Source organism: Pelobates fuscus, chromosome 3, assembly GCF_036172605.1.
Source record: "Pelobates fuscus isolate aPelFus1 chromosome 3, aPelFus1.pri, whole genome shotgun sequence".
Classification (NCBI taxonomy): Eukaryota; Metazoa; Chordata; class Amphibia; order Anura; family Pelobatidae; genus Pelobates; species Pelobates fuscus.
The window spans coordinates 164,130,694-164,150,195 of NC_086319.1; the positions used below are offsets into that span (position 1 = coordinate 164,130,694).

General features: G+C 41.6%; 1 protein-coding gene across 1 annotated transcript in view; it reads right to left on the reverse strand.

Annotated features, from left to right (window-relative positions):
* Positions 1 to 1,741: 1,741 nt before the first annotated feature.
* ATP6V0A4 (ATPase H+ transporting V0 subunit a4) overlaps positions 1,742 to 19,502 on the reverse strand; it is a 38,916-nt gene continuing 21,155 nt past the window's right edge. The window contains exons 13-21 of the mRNA XM_063447618.1: positions 19,281 to 19,438; positions 18,752 to 18,845; positions 18,232 to 18,350; positions 16,707 to 16,920; positions 10,850 to 10,957; positions 9,948 to 10,082; positions 9,132 to 9,249; positions 8,763 to 8,934; positions 1,742 to 2,214 (exon numbers count right to left, since the gene is read on the reverse strand). Coding sequence (XP_063303688.1) covers positions 2,121 to 2,214; positions 8,763 to 8,934; positions 9,132 to 9,249; positions 9,948 to 10,082; positions 10,850 to 10,957; positions 16,707 to 16,920; positions 18,232 to 18,350; positions 18,752 to 18,845; positions 19,281 to 19,438 — 1,212 coding nt within the window. The 3' untranslated portion in view covers positions 1,742 to 2,120. The remainder of the gene's footprint in view (positions 2,215 to 8,762; positions 8,935 to 9,131; positions 9,250 to 9,947; positions 10,083 to 10,849; positions 10,958 to 16,706; positions 16,921 to 18,231; positions 18,351 to 18,751; positions 18,846 to 19,280; positions 19,439 to 19,502) is intronic.

A 19,502-nucleotide genomic window follows, 5' to 3' on the forward strand; every position in this document is an offset into this window, starting at 1 on the left:
GGGACCTGACACCCAGACCACTTCATTGAGCTGATGTGATCTGGGTGTCTGTAGTGGTCCTTTAAGTGTGTGTGCATCTGCATGCACTGGCGTACATACCGCGGTCGCAGCCCTGCGACCAGGTGCCCGCCGCCATGTGTTGCTGCCCCGGCCCGCGCAGAGTAAGCGCGAGGGGGGGGGGGGCCCACGGATCAATTTTCGCACTGGGGCCCCATGGGTCATGTGTACGCCACTGCTCCCAGTCACCACAGCGTGTTGCCCAGCAGCACCAGAGGAACCACCAGGTGCAGTAAATGTGTGTTGTGGGTGGGCTACTCATGTACTTGTTCACCGTGGGTGGGTTTATCGACTAACTCAGGCACTGACCGAGAGGTCAGGTACCTGGTTAGTCTCCACCCCAAAGGGGAGATGTGTGACGAAATGCCTTTTGTCACTGGGTTTATTGGTGACAAGCTGCGCTTTACCACTGGCTGTTGGAGGAGCCTGATTGCCAGCCTCTTACCTGTTGACTATGGTCCCTGGGAGATTTGGCCCTTCGGGTGCAACATTTGGGTATATTGGATTTGTATGGTGCTGCTGCTGGCCCTTTAAAAATATCTGTGGACATATTATGACTTTTAGGAACAATGTCCCTTTAAGACTGTGTAGCAGATTGCATTCAGGCTGTCTTCAATGTTATGTATGCTATTATGTGTTCGGTAAATTGTAAATGTGTAGGTTCTATGTGATAAATGTAACAGTATGTATTTTTATGTCTTTTATTGTCCTTTGTCTGCCATGTGGCTAATGGAGTTTTGCCTCTGTCCTTGGAGATAATTGGATTACTTTCCAATTATCTCCAGGATAGACTCTGTGGAACTTGTTTTGGGCAGAAAAGCCATGCTTCATTTGGTCACAAAGGACTTTCCCTTAACTTTTGAACCACTGGTCTGATTCGTGCCATTTTTTAATATGTTGTTCCCCTGAATGGATTGATTGTGAATATGTGAATATGTGAATATGTGAATATGTGAATATGTGAATATGTGAATATGTGAATATGTGAATATGAATTTTTATGGATGTATGGTTTTAGAGTTATGAAAGTTGGGTAAAAAGTATGTTTTAACTGTTTGTGTAATTTGGTTACCTCCCAGGATAAGGGGAGGGAATCTGTGGGTTGTAACTGAGATGTTATTGGTTGTTTTATACCTCCCTGTGGGCGGTCCTGTATTGGCAAAGATTGTAATAAAAACCAGACTGGGTGTGCCAGCACCTCAGATCATCTTGTACCTTCATGAAGTTTCGGCTCATGTTTGGGGGATTGGAGAACTACACTCTGGGGATTGCTATAATCACTATACTACCCAGGGTATAATCGCTGAGCTCTGCTAAGAGCTTGTTCCTGTTTCTGCTCTCTGGAATTCGGAGAGGTCCACCTACTGGAAGCTGGACCCTGGTCATGGGTCCAGAGTAGGTGGAGTCGGCGAGACCCCAACCAAGCTGCGGCGGTTCGTGGGGTCTGCAGTGGTTATGGTGTCAGGCAGAGTGCTTGGAGACCTCGGAAAGCACTAGGAGCATCAGTCAGCGGAGGGTACCCGGTCGGGGTGCCAGCGGTTCCGTTACATGTGGTATAAAACAGTATGTAAAAATCGAAGTCTACTAACACAGCTAAACTGTAAGAAAATAAAGATGGAAATAGGAGGGATATATAGAGATAAACAACACATGCAGTGAGAATGGTCATATGTAACAAAATCTATTAGGCAGGAAGAAAAAAATGTTTTATTTAAATATATGACATTGGGTAAAATAAGTTTCACACTCTTGAGTAGATACGTTTTCTTCTGGCTTGTAACTTGTAATATATCTTCTAATCCTGCCCATGATCTTTCATGATTTTCATTTTGTTCTTCCCTTGACATAGCCAACAAATAGCTGGAGATCATGGAACTTCATGGTTAGCACAGCCGGAGTATCTCAGATGCAGAGGGATTATCATTTTTAATAATATGCAAACTTAAATGTAGAAAATTATGATAATCTTTATCTTCTTAATTGTTTGGCACTTTTTGTTTATATTGTAAACTGTCTTCACTATGAGGACCATATACATAAGAATTGTGGACATTTGAATGCATCTATTCAGCATCTGCTCCATTCAGAATGCGCTCAAAAGAGAAGGGGGTGAACATGTAACCTGTTCCCGAGTAAAATTTATTCTGGAACTCCACCCTAGAAAAAGAGGACAGGAATAAGATACATAAACACTTTCACTATAAACACATTAAACATTCATAAATAAATACATACAACAAAATGTGCTTTGAAGTTCTGGGTAATGCCTGGAATGCAAATTCTTCAAATACTCGTTAGATGTGTCTATCTTTTCTAATGTTGCCAGATATACCTGCAGAGTAATTCAACTCACTTTGTGACTTTAGGATGTTGTGTAAAAAACAATGTATATAAATCTATTGGTTAGATGAACTGTGGAGGGGGTGGGATAAAAAGCATCGGGATGGGGAAAAAAACAGAACGGAAGTTTGGACTGTCAGGTTCAGTCCACCCCAATGCTAAATTTACAAAATAATTCTCAAGAAAGCCCCAGTTCCCCTCTATTCCAAACTAATAAAAAAAAATAGTTGACTGTTTAAATATGATTTTAAAAATTGTGTGTATTCTCCTTGCTCCGCACATTACAGATTCCCCTCCCCAAAAGAATCTCCAAAAATTGGAAGTAAAGTTTATATGGGCTGGAAAAAGGGCTAGGGTGGCTACAGGAATCCTACAGACCCGTTCCCCTTGGAGGACTCAACATCCCAAACGTTAAACAATATTATAAGGCAGCTTTGCTCTCCTTCATGCTCACAGCCCACTACACAGAAATTGAATCCCAGTGGTCATGCAAACAAGGCGTGTGCTACATGTTCTGGACCAAAAAGCAGACACTGTCTTACCAACAGACAATACTAGCTACTACTAGACTACTCCTCCAGACATGGGATTCTCTCTGAACCCACCTCTGTAAAGGAAACCTATGCTCCATAGCTACCCTATTGTGCAGCATTCACCTGAGCATCCCAAGCTTTAACTATAAACCATGGCTAGAACAGGGTTGCACGCATGTGTTCCAACTATATGATGGCACGCAATTTAAAACATTCCGTGAACTCCAATCACAATTTAAATTGCCACACTCAGACCTCTTCTCCTACCTCCAGCTTAAGTCCAATCTACATGAGACTGCGCAAGGACTTATGATCCCCACACTAACCACATTCGAAAAACTATGTCTTAGCACACGACTGTCCCAAAAAGTCCTCTCAACTATATACAAGGAACTATTCAGACATGAGACCACGGACCACAGTTTTGTGCAATCCTGGCACAAAGATTTAAACACTACATTCATTGTCGAACAATGGAGGGAAGCATTCCAGGCACACAAGGTTGCCTCTGCATGTGTATCTCATTTAGCACTTATCCGAAAATTACAATATCGATGGTACCTGGTCCCAGACAAGTTAGCACACATATACCTGGGCACCTCCAACAATTGTTGGAGACGCGGAGGCAGGGCTCGAGTCCTGCAGGAACGCGTTCCTGCCACTCTAAATACCCCCCTACCATGGGGGGGGCAAGAGGTGGCCACATGATGGACCCCACCGGTGGAGCTGTGTTCTCTCTGCTCCTTCTTGTTGCACGCCGTTTGCTGATGCCGGGAGCTGAAATATGACCATTTCGGCTCCCGGCATCAGTAGACAGCCTGCGCGGTGAGACTGAGCAGAGAGAACACAGCTCTTTCGCCGCGTCTCATATGGAGACAGGCGCCTGCCCAACTAGACTCCAGGGACAGATCCACACCAGCTCTCCAGGTAGGGAGGCTGGGTGGACATTTTTTACTTTTAAAAAATAATAATTTGTGAGTGTATGTGTCTGAGTATGTGTGTGTGTATGTGTCTGAGTATGTGTGTGTCTGTGAGTGTGTTTGTGTGTATGTGAATGTATGTATCTGTGTGTGTGTGTGTCTGAGTATGTGTGTGTGCACCTGTCAGTGTGTTTGTGCACGCGTATATATATATATGTGTATATATATATATATATATATACACACACACAAGTGAATATTATTTTTTTGGGGGGTAATCTTGGATGAGTTCCCACACTTTATTCCCCAGGACTCCTGTGCGGAGGAGAGATAGGCACTATGTATCATGTCTGGTGGACATGTCCCATCATACGACAATACTGGGACATGGTTGAAAGAATAGTAAACCATGCCTCAGAGCGCACCTCTGACCCCGGAGATGTGCTTGCTCTTTATGGGACAGAAAGCTCTACCAAGAGTAAAACGCAAGCTCCTGTTCCACATCTTGATAGCAGCTTAATGCATGATCGCTAGAAGGTGGAAAACAAAAAATGTCCCTTTAAAGGAGGAACTGATAAACCAAGTAACAGTGAATTGGGCTTATGAAAACATGGCAAACGCACAAATTAAATCATACACAGCCACACAAAAGGCAGGAGACTTATGGACCCAACATTGGGGCCCCTCGAATGATTCACGCACGAACACAAACTTTCCTGCCCACCCCATAGCAACTGTGCACAATTAATATCAACATGAAGGAGGAGTAATGGTTAAAACGTATCTACCTCCTGAACAAACCCAACAAGGTCACAAAACACCCACTATGTTACGTAACTGCACTTACCTTGCCCCGAATATCTACAAAACAACTTGCCTGCACCTTTACCACATGCTCTCTTGCCTCTACACTTGGGCACGCCGCCACCAATATAAACCTATAACCTAATGACAGCTACTAAGCATGAAGAGCACATCCCACTCGCAGGCTCATATGTTGTATATATGCACCACACGAGCACTGAACAGAATTTGCATATGAAATGTACACAGGATGCACGATAACCGCTCACACACCTGTTCTTTCTTTGTTCCCTACTGTATATGGTTACCTCTCTCCCCCCCCCCCCCCCAACGAGGCAACAACTCTGTACCGTACCAACATGGGTTGAGACAAGGGGTCTGCATGTACACAAAGACAGATGCTTTCTCTCTCTGGAGACTTGGTCTTGCGCTACTCACACGCAAGAGTACTTAATAAACACAGGGTTGGATATCCACAACGATACAAGAACAAACAAGCCACACTAATCTAATTCACTAAGTGTGTAAACCCAACACGAGGCTAACAGGGAGAGCAGCCAACATATGTGGTTTTCACGTAACGAGAAGGGACTAAAACCCAAAGGGTAAAGGGAATATTCAATGGTAAACAAATTCAATTGTAAACAAATATAATGTACTGTCTGATGTGTAATACAACTGTCCAACTCGGACCTTCTTGTTATGAAACCCATATGTATGGTATATGAATGCAGTGACACCTGTTCCACATTATCCACCCCCCTTTCTTTTCTGTACCCCAAAATACTTGGAAAACAATATATTTTGTCAAATCAAGATAAGCAGTTTGTGTATATGTGTGTATAGTGTCTGTGTGTGTAGCAGTGTGTGTAATTGTCTGAGGGCATGTCTATGTGTATATGTACTTCCGTGTATATATGTCAGTGTGTGTACAACAGTAGTAGCAGTTTGTGTGTTTGTGTAAAGTGTGAGTCGCACTGTGTGTGTGAGTGTAAAGTGTGGATAACACTGGAAGTAGTAGCAGTATGTATTAATTGAACTTTAAAAAGAAACAAAAGGAGCTACCATATTTCCACCCAATGCTGGGTATCACCCACAAAGACATTAATATTCAGCAATAATTTAGACAAAAGGGAAAGAGAAGGGATGGATTGGGATCACAGCATAAATAATAAACCCTTATCCCTTATATATGGAATGTTTAATCTAATAATTATGACAACTCTTAGAATGTAGTAAAACAGACGTTGTCTGTTGATCAATCCCAATACAGTTTTCTTATACAGATATATGTTAATAGAGCAAGCACATATGTAAGGAATCTGAGTATATTATCTAAATGGTGATCCATTGTGTCTTTTAGATTGAGCCATACACAATAACAAAAATCTACAAGGAAAAGTTATAAGAAATGGATACAAAATAACTGCAGATGATTCTGAAGTAACTTTTATTTAATGGTTTGTGGCAGTCTGTGTAATTAATGAAAAAAAATCATATAAATATATATATATTAAAGTTCCAACATTATTAGCATACATATACTGATGAAATACTGCAGATATATAAAATAAATAATGAAATGAGTAAAAGTTGAAGGAGCATTTCATCAAGAAAATGTGTAAATAAAATTTAAAACCAAATTATTGTTCGTATTTCTCTAAAGTCCACCTTTCACATTGCTCTTTTTAACGTAATTTATTTTATTAAAGGGACACTAGTCACCTGAACAACTTTAGCTTAATGAAGCAGTTTTGGTGTATATAACATGCCTCTGCAGCCTCACTGCTCAATCCTCTGCCATTTAGGAGTTAAATCCCTTTGTTTATTAACACTAGTCACACCTCCCTGCATGTGACTTGCACAGCCTTCCATAAACACTTCCTGTAAAGAGAGCCCTATTTAGGCTTTCTTTATTGCAAGCTCTGTTTAATTAAGATTTTCTTGTCCCCTGTTATGTTAATAGCTTGCTTGACCCTGCAAGAGCCTCCTGTATGTGATTAAAGTTCAATTTAGAGATTGAGATACAATTATTTAAGGTAAATTACATCTGTTTGAAAGTGAAACAGTTTTTTTTTCATGCAGGCTCTGTCAGTCATAGCCAGGGGAGGTGTGGCCAGGGCTGCATAAACAGAAACAAAGTGATTTAAAGGGACACTCCAGGCACCCAGACCACTTCAGCTCATTGGAGTGGTCTGGGTGCCAACTCCCACTACCCTTAACCCTGCAAGTGTAATTATTGCAGTTTTTTTAAAACTGCAATATTTACCTTGCAGGGTTAAGTCCTCCCCTAGTGGCTGTCTATTAGACAGCCACTAGAGGACACTTCCTGCTTCATAGCACAGGTTTTCTGTGCTAGAGCGTCGCTGGACGTCCTCACGCTGTGTGAGGACCTCCAGCGTCGCTCTATTCCCCATAGGGAAGCATTGAAATTCATTTTCAATGCTTTCCTATGGGGTGCGCTAATGCGCATGCGCGGCATTGCCGCGCATGCGCATTAGGTCTCCTCGGCCGGCGGGCGAGATCAGTCTCGCCCACCGGCCGACGTAACCAGAAGGAGGAGCGGCGGGGGAGGAGGAAGCAGCGACGTGGGACCTGTCGCTGCCCCTGGTAAGTGACTGAAGGGGTTTTCACCCCTTCAGTAACCGGGGATTGGTGGGTGGGAGGGAGAGGGACCCTCCAGTGCCAGAAAAACGGATCGTTTTTCTGGCACTGGAGTTTCCCTTTAACTCCTAAATGGCAGAGAATTGAGCAGTGGAATTGCAGGGGGATGATCTATACACTAAAACTGCTTTATTTAGCTAAAGTAATTTAGGTGACTATAGTGTTCCTTTAAAGACTTCCTATAATCTTGCTTTTTATTTCAAATTATTCCAACATAATCCCCCCAAAAATGAGTATTTCCTAAAGATAAAATCTTTATAAAATGCTCTTAAAGGCTGTTAGAATTTCACTGAAATTGAATTTACTAACATTACAATGAAGTCAAAAGATCATAAGACAAGGTAGAGAGCTACTGCTGTTAAGCTTTGTCAACCCCCAGCAGTACTAAGGGAAAAATGACCATATATGAAGGCTCCCGCCTATTTGTAGCCCCCGGGAATCGTAAACGGTCGTCTCATTATTACCAGTTTTTATCGGATAGCAGCGGATTGGTTTTGGTTCCCAAGTAGCACAGTTGAATAAATTTTTTTATTTTATTGTGTATTTTAATTGAATCAAATATTACATTGTAACCCTCTTTTTCTTTACATTTTTGTCTTTGAGTGTACTTCAAGATTGGTAACTATGCTCTTATGTTTTGTGGCCTCTAGGAATTTGTTATTTATTTATAATTCTTTCTTTTTTTGTGCATAGATTATACGTTACAAATTAGCTAGCAATGCCACAACGGCTATTGCCAGAATTTCAACAGACATACAAAGACAACTGTGTGGAGTGCTCTATGGTATTTTTAAGATTACACTTAAGGGTCATCTTAATGCTACAGGAATTTGTGGACAGAAAATAGGAAACTGCACTATTAATAATGAATCATTAATAATTAATGAAGAAATAATTAAATATATACATAATTAATAGGCAATTCCCTCTTAAAATGTCATCAAAAAACAGAAATATCCACCTCTGCTAGCTATGTAGTGTAATTAACTACATTATTGCACTGTTTAAGGACAAAGGGAAATGCATTTGTGTAAATTAAGTATCTATTTATGCAGAAAACAAAATGTAATGTTAGTAAACAACATCCTAAAAACTGTACATTCTTTGCTATAAATATATAATGTATAAAAATATATAGGTATGTACATGTACATATACGTACATCGCCTTTGGTTAACAATAAACAAATGTGTAGGAGAGTCACAGCTAAAAACATTGTTTAACATGTGGTTTTATATGGGAATTAGGAATGGAGTATTAAACCTAGGTAAAACGTATCAATATTAATGTAGTTTCACATTACATTAGCATGTAGCTTCTGGGAAATTGCCCGTTAAACATTAATGAATTTCACTAACATAAAAATTTACATTTCTTGAGGCTGAATTGGTGAAGTTAACATTTTCAACTATATTAAGTTTTGTAAAACAAGAAAGTAACATACCAGTGGAGTCGAAGTGCATGCAGGAACGCAGATAGACCTTCCATAACTAGTAGAATTGCAACACTGAGAACAGCAAATGCAGCAAATATAACAAAGACTGCAATGAGCCCTCCCCAACCTGCACTAGAGAGGCCAAAGTGCATCACCATTGTCCACAGCACCTCCGACAACTCTACAAAGAGAAACATGATGGTCTAGTGTCATTCATTTATTTTGTGCTGCAGAATAAACACTTATTTTTCTCAGTCATGTCAAAAATAAAATAAATGGAATAGGTATAGCTATTTAGAAAACAACCTTTGCTGAAAAAGGGGAAGAAAAACTAAAATGAAAAGCTAAATAATGAATTTTTAAAAAAGCATTACTTACGTGCATGCGCCAGACTCAACGCCCAGAGTCGCAGGTAAGAGGCAGTGTTGGATATGCACCCAAGACAGTACTCTATGGTATGAATGCATTGGTGAACAAATATATCCCCAAAATCAAACTGTAACATAAAAAGAAGGGATTCACATAAAAACTATATACATAGATAATGATGTTTAAATAGACTGTGGGTGCGCATTCAAAATTATAGCTATGTTTCTATTTGGATTAAATTTGAAATAAAGAGAGAATGTGAACAGCAGGGTCAATTTCCAGTAACCGAAATCCCCAGGAAATCTAAAGATTAAAATGAATAGTTAAGTTTTATTTAATTCTTCCAACATAGCCTTTGTCTCCCCCTTTCCCCCCTTCCCCAGATATTGAGAGCGCAATGATATGCATGTTTTGGTGTGGGCAGATTACCATCATCCATAAGCTATGTCTCTTTGGTTTTCACTGCAATGGCATTTATATAAATGTAAAACTAACACAGGAAAATAAAAAAAAAGTACTCCATGCATTTGCTAGCAGTCTATAAATCAATCATATTTGCTGTATGAACCTGGCTTTGCCTCTTGGTTGGGCAGTGGTGGTGATACTGCAAAAATAAATTAATTAAAAACATATAAACTACAACAGTCAGTGTCCAAAAAATATGATTCCATGTAATATCTACAGGTATTTGCTGGATTAAAAAATGCTACATTTGTTCAACCAAGAGACACATTAAATTATAATTTACAAGAATGTAGAGACAATAAGAAATGTCCTCAATCGGTTCCACCACATTGTCTGATCTTCACTGCTTATCACCCGTACCTCCTCTCCATGCTCCCCATGTCCTCCCCCATGTCCTCCATGTTCATCTTGAATGGCAGGGCTGTTGTGATTGCTCTGGGCATTTTCCACATCTGTGTCCTCAGCCAGGTGTTGGTTTAGCGATGATGGCTGCAACTTTAAGAGTGTACAAATTTAAAGCAAGAGTACTGCAATGTACTACAGTCATGTGCATAATACTCTTACACCCATAATGCCGGCACAGCATCACGGGAGATGTAGTCCAAAACACCTGGAGTGCCGAGGGTTGCCTATACCTGTTCTAGGTTTTAAGATTCTCTAAATAAACCATTCAAGAGGGAAATATTCAACACCGGCTAAAGATAGACATATATAAATATCCCATAGTAATTTTGCATATATATAGTAAATGCCTTAAAACATATTTAACCATTTCAAGCACAAGGTAACATTTAGAGCACTTAGCTCGGCATGTTGAATGGAGGCAAATAGTGCAAATTAGGGAAAGGGAAAAGAGAAATGGCAGGATTTTGTTTCCTCAACACAACAGAATAGCTGTGTAGCAGAGTAATGCTCTGCATGGGATGGAAAGAAGACCAGGCTCCGCTGGAAAATAAGATGGGGGAAATAATGCAAGGAAAGTTAGGCTTAGCAGGGGACCTGGTTACAGCTGGCAGGGGAGGAGGCAGATTAATGCTCTGCATTGTGGAGTAACGAACAAAAGAACTGCATCGGGATGAGGACACTATGTATATAGCGAAGAAAGTCACACTGCCTCCATTTTCATCTACTGGAGCCCTCATCCTAGTAGCTCAAATGTCTATGTTAAAAAAGTTATAATAATCCAACATGCTTCTACACAATACTATTATTTTTATTTGTTCCCAATGACATTCAGACACCATTTTTAAAATCCAACTTACCATACGCTGGGATTTTATGTGATTTGCTCTAAGAACAAAAGGCTTTATAAGCAACATCCATGGAACAGCGATAAGGGCAAATATTACCAGGGCACTTTGTACTTCTTGCTGTACGAAAACAGTAAATTAGAAAAGAGTAATTCAGACTGACAGATACTGTCTTTAAAATTAGCAAATTGGTAGAATAACAGGGTGGAGGCAAATGTACCTTGGACTTTGTTAATTTGAAGTATTATGTCATGTGGCAAAATGCTAGAAATTATATAAGTTTTTTTTTAAAAACTTGTGCACAAATCCTTTTCAGCTGCACCAAACTAAGCGACTGCCTGTCAGTCTATGGACAAACTAATTCATTAGGAACAGCTGAACAAATCGATTAGTTTGTCCATAGATTGTCTTACCTCCATACACCCTACAATCATCTGTAATAGTTATAATGTATATTCAGAGCACCCATTTAAATTCACATATTAAACAAAACAGGGCAAATATAATGAATGTAAATTAAAAATATTTTTAGTGGGCTGTATTCCAATGTTCCAAACTTTCACATTGGCTAATCCTTTACAACTTACCCATGCATTTATGTCTTTACCATTTAATCTCTGTTATCATTGAGTTAATAATCTGGGCGAAACTCTATGAACATGCCCAATTCATACAAACCGAGCTCCAGGATCAGGGCTGGATTAACATAGGGGCTGATGGAGCTGCAGCTCCAGGCCCAGGCCCATGGAATAGGCCAATTAATTTTTTCATTAAAACATTTTTTTTTTTTTTTTTACACAGTACTCTGAGGGTTGCCAGGTATTTCTCAGGTATTTCTTATGGTTGCCAGGAATTTCTCAAAAGTATTTCCCAGGTATTTGAGGCTGCCTAGCCAGTGCCGGTATTGCAGTAACACTGGCAATACAAATGTCTGTCTTAGTATAAAAAGAGATTATTCTGCGATACCAGCGCCAGCCAGTAGGGGTCACTGTTTGTGTGGAGAGAGGCAGGGATAAGAAGTTACAGCATCTCCCTCCCTGCCTCTCTCTACTAACTGATCCATGGGGGAGCAGCTCTGCATAGAGAGTCCAGACAGCAGCTCCGAGCCTGCGAGACATGGGGACGGTGAGAGACTTGGGGACGCTGAGACTTTGGGACACTGGGAGACATAGGGACACTGGGGAACATGGGGATCCTGAGGCACTATGAACACAGTGGCCCCTAGTCTCTCAGTGTCCCCATGTCTCCCAGCCAGTGTCCCTGATGTCTCTCAGTGTCCCTGATGTCTCTCAGTGTCCCTGGTGTCTCTCAGCGTATCTAGTGTCTGTGTCCCTAGTATCTCAGTGTCCCCTAGTCTCTCAGTGTCCCCATGTGTCCCCATATCTCTCCCAGTGTCTCAGTGTCCCCATGTCTCACAGTATCCCAATGTCTCTAAGTGTCCCCTAGTGTCCTAGTGACATCAGGACACTGGGAGACATGGGGACACAGACTTTAAGGGACACTGGGAGACATGGGCGTCCACAAGGGGATTTTTCAGCTTGTTCTGCTATTTTTGGTGTGATTTAAAATGAACTGCAATACCGGCGCCGGCCAGTAGGTGGCTGTGTATATAGAGAGACAGGGATAGGAAGCTACATCTATCCCTGCTTCTCTCTGCTGAGTGTAACCGCAGGGGTGCAACACATGCAGGCAACAGAGACAGCCTACAGATCAGGTAAGTGAGGGATGGGGTGGAGGGGGGTTAAAATAGCCTATAGATTAGGGAAGTGAGGGATGGGGGGGCAGCAGCCTATATATTAGGGGAGTATGGCATGGGGGTTAGCAGCCTATATATTAGGGGAGTATGGCATGGGGGGCAGCAGCCTATATATTAGGGGAGTATGGCATGGGGGGGCAGCAGGCTATATATTAGGGGAGTATGGCATGGGGGGGCAGCAGCCTATATATTAGGGGAGTATGGAATGGGGGGGCAACAGCCTATATATTAGGGGAGTATGCCATGGGGGGAGGCAACAGCCTATATATTAGGGGAGTATGGCATGGGGGGCAGCAGCCTATATATTAGGGGAGTAGGGCATGGGGGGCAGCAGCCTATATATTAGGGGAGTATGGCATGGGGGGCAACAGCCTATATATTAGGGGAGTATGGCATGGGGGGGGCAACAGCCTATATATTAGGGGAGTATGGCATGGGGGGGCAGCAGCCTATATATTAGGGGAGTATGGCATGGGGGCAGCAGCCTATATATTAGGGGAGTATGGCATGGGGGGGCAGCAGCCTATATATTAGGGGAGTATGGCATGGGGGGGCAGCAGCCTATATATTAGGGGAGTATGGAATGGGGGGGCAACAGCCTATATATTAGGGGAGTATGCCATGGGGGGAGGCAACAGCCTATATATTAGGGGAGTATGGCATGGGGGGCAGCAGCCTATATATTAGGGGAGTAGGGCATGGGGGGCAGCAGCCTATATATTAGGGGAGTATGGCATGGGGGCAGCAGCCTATATATTAGGGGAGTATGGCATGGTGGGGCAGCAGCCTATATATTAGGGGAGTATGGCATGGGGGGGCAGCAGCCTATATATTAGGGGAGTATGGCATGGGGGGGAAGCAGCCTATATATTAGGGGAGTATGGCATGGGGGGGCAGCAGCCTATATATTAGGGGAGTATGGCATGGGGGGCAGCAGCCTATATATTAGGGGAGTATGGCATGGGGGGGAGCAGCCTATATATTAGGGGAGTATGGCATGGGGGCAGCAGCCTATAAGGGGAGTATGGCATGGGGGGCAGCAGCCTATATATTAGGGGAGTATGGCATGGGGGGGGCAGCAGCCTATATATTAGGGGAGTATGGCATTGGGGGGGCAGCAGCCTATATATTAGGGGAGTATGGCATGGGGGCAGCAGCCTATATATTAGGGGAGTATGGCATGGGGGGGCAGCAGCCTATATATTAGGGGAGTATGGCATGGGGGGGCAGCAGCCTATATATTAGGGGAGTATGGCATGGGGGGGCAGCAGCCTATATATTAGGGGAGTATGGCATGGGGGGCAGCAGCCTATATATTAGGGGAGTGAGGCATGGGGGGGCAGCCTATAGATTAGGGGAGTGAGGCATGGGGGGGCAGCCTATAGATTAGGCCAGTGAGGCATGGGGGGGGCAGCCTATAGATTAGGCAAGTGAGGCATGGGGGGGCTGCCTATAGATTAGGCAAGTGAGGCATGGGGGGGCAGCCTATAGATTAGGCAAGTGAGGAGCAGAAAGGGACAGCAAGGAGCACAAAGCTAAAGTAGGAGAAAGGAATCAGAACGAAAAAGGAGCAGAAGGGCGCAAAATAAGCAGAAAGGTGCAGAAAGGTAAAGGAGCAGAAGGAGCCAATATAGAAGATAGTGTCAGAAGAAAAAGAAGACTGTCAAATGAAGGAGAAGAAAAGGAGATTGGAGCAGGAAGGACAAATTAAGTGAACCCTCCACTTTATTCTGGACACCACATCATAAGGCTTTGGTACCTGGGCCTGGCAGGGAAACTCTGGACCTTCTCATCTCCCCAGGTAAAAATAAAATAAAAAATCAGTGTTAATGTGTTCACTTTTATTTACTGAGTGTCAGGAAGCACAGAATGCCGCTGGGTAGGGGTGTTGCTGATTGGCTAGAGCGGTCAGCTGGCACTCTAAGCCAATCAGTAGCTCCCCATTCATAAAAAAGTTTTAAAAAAATTATGAACCGGGAACTAGCGATTGGCTTAGAGCGTCAACTGTCAACTCTAGCCAATCAGCGGCACCCATGCCTGACGTCAATCTGCACTTCCTGACACTCCGTTTCAGATGCCACTGAGGTACCTGGAGCTGGAGGAAGCCTTTGGGGTTAAACCATTTGAGCGGTTTAACCCCTTAAAGGAAAGAGCACCCAGGGGCTTCCTGGCATCATAGCATTTTATCAGGTCTTTATCAAGTCTCCAGTATCCCCAATGTATCAGAGTGTCTCAGTGCCCCATGTCTCCCAGTGTCCCTGGTGTCTCTCAGTGTCCTTAGTGTCTCAGTGACCCCTAGTCTCTCAGAATACTCTAGTCTCCCAGTGCCCGCGTGTCTCTAAGTGCCCCCAAGTGTCTCAGTGTCCCCTAGTATAAAATAAATCACTCACTGTGATAGATTTAAGCATGTTTATTGGACATCGCAACTTTTTGACCTGTACCCAGGTCTTTAGCAAGTCTCCAGTGTCCCCTATATATCACAGTGTCCCCTATGTATCACAGTGTCTCAGTGCCCTATGTCTCCCAGTGTCCCCTCATGTCTCAAAGTCACCCAGTGTCCCCATGTCTCCCAGTGTCTCCAAGAGTCTGTGTCCCCAGGTCTCCCAGTGTTCCCTAGTACATCAGTGTCCCCATGTCTCCCAGTGTCCCAATGTCTCTCAATGTCCCCTAGTGTCCTAGTGATATGGGGACACTGGGAGGCATAGGGAAACAGACCCTAAGGAACTGGGAGACATGGGGACACAGATATGCCCCCTTTTTGTGCATGTTCGCCCCTTTCGGCATAATGGTTATGTGATTTGTGTCAGTGGCCCACCATTTTACCCCATCCATAGACTTTCTGCTTTACTGGGCACTGCTGTTAGGGGGTATGGGTTTACTTGAAAGATGAAAGCGTAAGATTAGCATAGGGTATGTGTTTTCTCATAGCTGCATCCTATGAGTTTCCCTCCAGCACCATCTCCATCAGATACATGACGCTTAGGAGGTAGGACTGTTTTAGTGTTTTTGGTCAATAAGATTTTGTATTTAGGCCCATCATAATTGTCAGCACCAGGCCCACTGGTCCTGTCCAGGATGACAAAGTGCTGTTGGCCTGCCTGGGCCGAGGGCCACTCGAAAACAGAGGATTACCCACTGGAAGCAGCGATTACCATCAACCCCTTCTGGATTTCCCCAGTGGGGGAGAGACTTGGCCTTTGGAAGCAACAAGTCTGTGGTGCAAAGATGCAGACCCTACTACAAGTCTGGGGATGCAGGTATGTCCTATGCCGGTATTGCTCTGCTAAGCTGTATGTGGCCTTTACAATTCATGCTCAAGTCAAGTAAAGTATCTGTGTTTCACCCTGCTCCGATAATGGCGAACACCATTTTCCTCATATATCATTTTATGCTTTCAGTAATTATGTTTTATGTTCACATTATTATTCTTTTTTATTTAGTGCTGCTACTAATTAATAGTATTAGACTTGTCTCCCGTGGTTACACTTCTTACGAATTTCTCTGGCACGTTTAACAAGTGCTATAATAATATTTATCCTCTTTGGGCATGTACGATGCATCTAATACTATTAGTCTTAATGATAGTTGTCCATATTTGCCTACCTTGTTTTCAGCAAACAAATAGTTTTAAGTTTAGATTTGTCAGTTTAGCCTATCTGTTGTATCTAAATAAAAAAGTAGGTCTCTTTTCCCGCATGTAATTTACCTTACAATTTTGTGAAACGCACTTTCATATAATCTATTGTCTATAATCTAATTTTGCTAACCTCAATAAAAAAGAAAATACCTATATGCACAGACACAGGTCCAAGAAGAGGACTGGAAGTTAACCTGAAAGGAAAGGCAACACCCACACTTTTATATAATTGTTTGACTTGTGTGCCACTATACAGACATTTTGGCTGAACATAATTACAATTTAGGGTAGAGGCACAGACTGTCTGAGTTTGCCTTTGCCCTGCATTCCTCTTTAAGTAGCTATAAAAGCATTTAGACTTATGGGTAGATGATGTATAACACATCCTGGAAATTTGCTTCATGACATGAGTTTGAACTCTGGGAGGTTGTTGCTCACTCTTGCTCTAAATTAATTTGTGCTTCAGCTCCATTTACCTGATGTCCATAGAGCGGACCATTGGTCGTGTCACCATAGCTGAACAAGAACATGTTGATGAAGTGAATAAGGATGCTGGGTGGCCTGGGTGTGTGTACATTGTATGTACACCATTTAAAGATAATCATGAAGACCAAGTAGCCAAAAAGACACAAGATAAAGATCATCTCCGGAATGAATTGCAAAATGATGTTAATATGTCTCTTGAAGTACCTGGGGAAAATAAATGGATTTGAAAGATCAAACAATGAAAGAAAGCATGTACAGTTACATTAAAACAAACCTAACTGTCTGAGGTTTGTAAATGGAGTTTCAGTAACAGCTATATATAGACACTTCAGAGACAAACATGAGAAAGCTGACATTAAGCTGGCATTCACTAAACACAATTGTAGAAAGCATTTTATTTTGCCCATGTTACGCCCTTGCCCAATCCCTATCAGGGCCACCTTTACCATTTGAGGGGAACTAAGGCAAAACAACGTTGAGAGAACCCTCCTACCACTCCCTACCCCCCTACCCCTCCTACAAAAAAAGTTTTAAAAAAATCCCTATTATAAGTATGGTTTTTTTTTTATATTAGAGGAACACTATAGTCACCAAAACAACTTTAGCTTAATGAAGCAGTTTTGGTGAATAGATCATTCCTGTGACGTTTCATTGCTCAACTCTATGCCATTTAGGAGTTAAATCTCTTTGAATGCAGGCCTAGTCACACCTCCCTGCACGTGACTTACACAGCCTTCCTATACACATTTCCTGTAAACAGTCATCTAATATTTACACTTCCTCTACTGCGAATTTTGCTTAATTTATCATTTCTTATCTCATGCTCTTTTAATAGCTTGCTAGACCCTGCACAAGCCTCTTGTGTGTAATTAAAGTTAAATATACAGAGCAAGAGATAAAAAAAATTAAAGTAAGTTACGTCTGACTGAAAATGAAAGCATTTTGTTTTAATGCAGCGTGTGTCAGTCACAGCCTGGGAGGTGTGACTAGGACTGCATAAACAGAAACAAAAGTGATTTAACTCCTAAATGGCAGATAATTGAGTAGTGAAACCTAAAAGGTATACTCTGTACACCAAAACTGCTTCATTAAGGTGAAGTTGTTTTAGTGACTATAGTGTTTCTTTAACAGAGACATACTGTATATGTTGACATGCTTGAAAATCAGAACAGGTTATTTTGGGATTGTAGATGGAAGTGTTGTAAGCATATTAAATCAAATTCACTGATTGCTGTCAAGCATAAAGGTTTGTGTGTTACCCATTAAAAAAAACACAACTGAAAGAAAATGTGTAATTGGAATGTACTAACTGTGAGGTCGATAATAAAATATATCATGCCTAGTATAATGTAATGTGCACTGAAATGAGCTATGTATTGTTATTGCATCCAATTCTTTTCTGTATCCTCTTACCTCTTCTAAATTTTGTAAAACTCAAAGTTTTTCAAATAAAAATAAAAACACACAAAAAGTTCAAAAGCTGCTAATTCCTGAAATAGATAAAGAAAGACTTACATATGATTACAAAGACTAACGATCACTCCAAAAACCATCTGCGAGATACCCATGATCACAGACATTTTCATCTTGTAGGAGTTCAGGAAGGTGAGCTTATTTGAAGCGATATTCCAGATCTGAGGGTGAACAGATGCAATGTAATGAATAGAGGTTTAGAGGTTTATAAATTTAAAATTTTCCAAAAGCTCTGACTCTGTAAGCCTAAAAATTATTAACCGTTTAAAAGTATATCACCATTATTGTACACAGATACTTAGCAACCAAACAATTCTTATTATTCCAACGGTGATAACCTCTCCCACTTGAGTGCATGTTTCTTGCTTGCTTTTTAGCACTTTGTGTTCTCAGTGTTAAATATTTAATACATTTGACATTACTGACATTTTTAGAATTCACCCTCTATAATACCAGTGGCATTTCAAAATTAACGTTGTTTTTCCGACACATTTAAATGTCTGGAAATCACTCTCTTTAACGTGAAAACTATATTAATATAAAGCAAAGAGGGTTTACATACGGGATCAATGCCAAAAGGATAAGGATTTCCTGAGAACACTCCAGACACCGCTGGATCCAGCTGTAACTGAATTCCCTGATGAAGCAAAGCATCACTAGAAAAGAAAACAAAACATACCAGGCTGACAATTGGTGTCCATCAGCTACAAACAATTAGTAGCACACAGCAAATATATATAACCGATTAAGATCTCAATAAGTTTGAAAACTTGTTTTAATTTGTGGTATGCCAGGTGGCTGCTCCAAACACATGCTCTACGCCATCCACTTATAGTGTATATTCTAAACTTTAATTTCAGAAAAAACAACCACATTTCTAGGATACTTATAACCTCTATTGAATGTTCTCTGTATGTGCTTTGTCTATTTTGTTCGTAGGGTTCACCTGTGTGGTCATATAAATTCACCTCTGACTCCTTCCTACACTGACGTTTTCATGGCTAGTATGATACTACTTATATATGTAGCACCATTTTGAGCTAGAACGAAACTTGATTGAAGAATTTAGATTTTTGAGACTTGCGACTTACTTCCATGTGCTATTTGTAAACATTGGTCGTACTCTCCACGATGATCCAAATATGTTGAAGGATTTGGAAAAGCAGTCATTATAAATAAATCCAGTATATATGGAGAAGGTGCCCATCAGGAGAATTAGGTACCTGCCTCCAAAGAATGTGTTCCAAATCTGCAATTGAAAGCATCAATATAAAAGCTCACCAAAATGTCTTGATTTCAGTAACTTACTCACA